This window comes from Triticum dicoccoides, chromosome 3A (assembly GCF_002162155.2).
Source record: "Triticum dicoccoides isolate Atlit2015 ecotype Zavitan chromosome 3A, WEW_v2.0, whole genome shotgun sequence".
In the NCBI taxonomy this organism is placed as follows: Eukaryota; Viridiplantae; Streptophyta; class Magnoliopsida; order Poales; family Poaceae; genus Triticum; species Triticum dicoccoides.
The window spans coordinates 379,631,488-379,636,065 of NC_041384.1; the positions used below are offsets into that span (position 1 = coordinate 379,631,488).

The 4,578-nt window shown below is 50.3% G+C and overlaps 1 protein-coding gene across 1 annotated transcript; it reads right to left on the minus strand.

The window, feature by feature from the left end:
• Nucleotides 1-293: 293 nt before the first annotated feature.
• LOC119268253 lies at nucleotides 294-4,175 on the minus strand. The gene is made up of 4 exons (XM_037549841.1): nucleotides 3,550-4,175; nucleotides 3,400-3,458; nucleotides 2,661-3,311; nucleotides 294-1,397 (listed from the first exon to the last, which is right to left on the minus strand). The coding sequence occupies exons 1-4, from the start codon at nucleotides 3,923-3,925 to the stop codon at nucleotides 492-494; spliced, it is 1,992 nt and encodes a 663-aa protein (XP_037405738.1). The 5' UTR covers nucleotides 3,926-4,175; the 3' UTR covers nucleotides 294-491.
• Between the last annotated feature and the right edge of the window lie 403 nt (nucleotides 4,176-4,578).

Genomic DNA, 4,578 nt, shown 5'->3' on the forward strand with positions numbered 1-4,578 from the left:
TTTGACAAGAACCATCTCTTCAGGATCACGCTTCTTTCTTTGGCTTCATAGATTTAAAAAAAAAAACACGTTAAGGGACGATGCCACATCTTGGCACCTATATCTCTCCTCTAGATTTGATCCACAATTGTAAGTAAAACTTTCACTCTGAATTAACCTTAGTTCAAAGCTACGACATTTATTTTGGATTGGAGGGAGTAATATATTCAGGTGTCTGTTATTATTATTTTTACTTTGTTGTTGCCTAATGTCTTTTATTTTTTCTATCTACTTTTGAACTTGGTTTTGCCGTGTATTCATTATGATTTTAATGCTACATTTGAAGCTAATAAAAACGCCATTTGTCGAACGTCTCAATCCAAGCGCACCCCTTCAACATGCCGGAACATGAAGAAAATTGGCATTTCGTCTTACAGACCGGTTGCTGTTAGTGAGTTTATTGTGCAAAAGCATCATCCTGCAGGAGAGCGTCCCATGCACCAACATACTGATCAGGAGCTTGTCAACCCGTCTGAGTACCTTCTAATCTTCTCCGGCGAGTGGAACCCGTCTGTCCCCGGACCGGCCGGGCGGTCCGGCCGGAGAGCGTGGTACCTGGTCGCCTCCCGCCCGAAGGACGCGCCATTGTCGCTCTTGGACCTCGCCAGCCGAGTCTCCGCCTCCAGCCTCGGCGCGGAGGGTGCCTCCCCGGCGCGCGCACGGGCGTGCAAGTCCACTGTCGTCACGCTGCTCAGCGGCGTCCGGTCGCACGACGACAGCGGCGTGCTCTCGTACGAGCTGTCTGCGCCGAGCGCGTCGTGGCTGCTGGAGGACAGCCACCGCATCGCCTTCTCCAGATGCTCGTGGTCCGGCGCGGCCTTCTTGCTCTTGCGGTCGTGGCCGTGGCTCCTCCTGCTGCTCGCCAGCAGCTTCTTGATATTCCTCAGAAACTTGAGCTTGCCATGCCCGGCCCGATGCTCGGGCGCGGCCGCGGCCGGCGACGGCACGACCGGGCTCCGCCCTGGCTCGTCGTGATCTCCAACGCGCCGCTGGTGACTTTCGCCATCGCCGTATGTCGACTCGTTGAGCGGCGAGAAGAGCGCGGGGTCGTAACCGTCGAGGCCGAGGCTGCCATACTGGAGCATGAGCTCCTTGGCCTTCTCGCTGGAGCGGTAGCTCATGCTCTTGCTCAGATCCATGGCCGACGGCATGGCGCTGCCAACCCCATCCTGATGTTGTTGGGCGGACGAGGGGTGGTGGTCGCCGCCACGGAGGTCATGGCGGAGGCAGGCGTTGACCCACTTGAGGTAGACGAGCTCCTCGACGTGCGCGCAGTGGTCGCTGTGTAGCTGCTCGATCTGCCTCGTCAGCCGATCGTTCGCCTCCCTCAGGTTGCTTGCCTCATCAACCATGTCGTCCTAATAAATTCAGAAAAAAAAGGTAAGATTAATTAGCATGTTCAGCCACATAGACGGAGACTGCCGATATTGAATTCATGTGACAGTTAGGGAAAGAGAGTAGCACATGACAAAGTTTTATCTAAGCAAAATTCAGACTTTGCACTTGTGGGGAAGGAATGTTCTCAAAAGATAGTGGCACATGTGCGCGTGGTTTCTCGGTGGGACAGGGAGAAACTGGCATATATATAGTATATTCCAAGGCTTATCAACAAAACGTGAATTCTCCCCATTTTGCTTTGGTAATTCGCCAATTGGCCATTGAATCTCAAGAATTATAGGATGTTATGGAATAATGCATCAACTTTTTTTCTGAAACAGATAAAAAAATGCAGCAACTTATTCGTTTGGAGTTCACATACTTTAGAAAGGTATTGAATAAAGATCTAGAAAAAAGAAATGCCAAAACATGTCGCAACTAGCATAATTGCTGTTTCAACCTACTCCGTCCATTCCTAAATATTTGTCTTTTTTAAGATTCAAATGAAATATCACATACGAATATATAGACATATTTTAGAGTGTAGATTCACTTATTTTGCTTCGTATGTAGTCACTTGTTAGCATCTTTAGAAAAGACAAATATTTAGAAACAGAGAAAGTATTAAATAATAATACATCAGAAAAGATAAGATGATAAAATGTTGCTGTTCTGGTCATAATCGCCAAGCTGTGACCATAAAAAGATAAACTAATTGGTCACCTTATGTTCAATTGCACCACGCAAGAGCCAGATGAGAATAACAACTTAATAATTCAGAAGGTTCTCAACATAGCCTTAGCGTCAAATCAAAGCTGTGACAGTGACATATAACAAAAACAACTTGGCAGAGATTTCAGCCGCTACTTTGTTCCAAACCAATCAAGATGAAAAGGCCATCTTGCGTTTTGCCAACAAAACTGCAAAGCCAGCATAAAAGTAATCAAGACATCCAAAGAACTGGTTTCAAATGTGAACTATTTTGTTGGATTTGCTAGTTCAAAGCATCATGAGCTTAGAAAGAAGGACTTTTTGATTGACAAAGAAATATACAGTTCCATGCTTTTTTTCTTTTTCTTTTTTTCTTTCCCAGAATATGTCTTTGTTGACTTGACCAAAGCTGTAAGCCATTCGAAAATCGACACACAAATCTGGAGAAATTGACATGTGCTACTGATTTTCGCAAATATGAATGAAATGGGAGAAAATGTTGCATTGAAATCAAGAATTAGGAATGCACTCACCTCATGAACCAGACTAACAGCGGTGGAAACCTGCTCTGCATCCTGCAACCTCCGAGCAAGCTCCCTGTTCTCCTCCTCCAGCGCGGCCTTGGCCCTCCGTAGCTCCGCCGCCTCCGCCGCCAGCACCCTCTCCCTCTTCTCGCCGGTCTTTTCCAGCTCCATCACCTTGTCCCGGAGCGCCGCCGCCTCGCTCCGAGACTCCTCCCGCTCCACCTGCATCCGCTCCTTGAGCGCCCGCAGCTTCTCCTTGGCGCGACCCAGCTGGGCCCGGACGGCCTCCAGCTCCGACGCCTGGGCCTTGAGCCTCTCGTTCTCCTCACCCAGCGACAAGACCTTGAGCTCCAGGAGCCGCGCCTCCACGGCGGCGAGGCCCACGCGGTTCTCGAGCTCTTTCACGGTGGTCTCCTGCTCTATAAGGCCGTCGAGGTCCATCAGCCGGAGCTCCAGCCTCTGCTCCCGCTCCACGAGCGACAGCCACAGCTGCTTGAATCGCTCGACCTCCTCCTTCTCCAGCCTATCGTGCTCCGTTTCCCATGCAGAGGTTGCTCCAGCCACGTCGGGTGGCATGGTCTGAACTCTTGCCACCAGAACCGGCTCATCGTCCCCGGCACCGATCGACACGCTGTGGATCACGTTCTCCAGATATTCATCCTTTTATACAAAGGGCAAGCAATTAGTTCGATCGCATGAATTCGCCGTGATCGAGAGACGGGAGCTCTAGCCAAGGATCACGACTTACATTCGACGACAGAATTCTAAGGCCATCATCCGGCGCAGGCACAGCACGAGGTCTGGTTGCTGCAGAAAAATCGATGCAAATCAAATCGCAGATGATGAGAATTTGAGCACGAGCGCAGGGTGCGATCAACTAATAAAACAAGCCGCATACCAGAAGTTGGCCTAGCTGCAGCAGAAGCAGCCAGGCGTCGCCGGCGAGGCTGCTGATCTGGAACAAAGAGCGCAGCCGCGTAAAGAGCAACGGCGGCGGCGACCATCACGGCCCCCTGCGGCCTCCCTTGGCCACTGTTCTTGCCCCATCCAAGAAGGCGGCTAATCAGCGCGGAAACAGGGAAGCTGGCCAGAGCACGATCGAAGCCCGCCCTCATGGGATCAAACCGGAGGGAGAATAAGAGGCCAGCTCCTCCATTCCAGCCTCCCTCCTGGTCGTCCATGGCGTCAAGCGAGCGCCGTATGTAGGGCATGCTCTGCTCTCCAATTCGCCATGCCCAGGGGGCGCCGAAGCAGCGACCTTGAGGAGGCCCCATGGGGCATTTATGCCCAATCTTGGTCAATGGAAACGGAAAAGGAATGGTGGTGCGAGGAAATAAAAAAGGTAGGATTTGATTCCTTGTTGCATGGATGGAAGAAGATGGCTAAAGAGAAGAAAGCATCAAAGTGGCCCACAGGAAGGGGCAAAAGCAGAGGCCAGAGTCTGTTGAGTATTCATCTCTCCTGCATTGAGAGAATTTGGGAGGATGCACTTTTTTATGGGTGTACGAAATGGAGGTTTAGTTAGTTGCTTCTGGACAACAACAAAAAGGATTGTGCATTTTTGTCGTCTGGGAATAGAACGGATAGTGTAGGTGACTGAATGACATACGAGTGCGTCATGATGTATAATAGCGGTGCCAAAACCATGTTCTGCATACCATGGATGCTATACCGTCTTTTTTTGAGGGGTGCTATACCGTTTTGGTGGCATAACCATCTTCATGCTTTGATAGATTCTCTCACGTCCGCCGTATAGTCGGGCCGGGCTGTCCGATCAGTGACTCAACGTGAAAATGGCTATCCAACCGGACCTGTAAAATTCAGCCCAAACCTGAGCTGACCGCTACTTCTTATATCCAGCCCATATTTGGATATGGGAAAACCCGGGCGTATTCGGACACAACCATCTCATAGAATCCGGTTCACT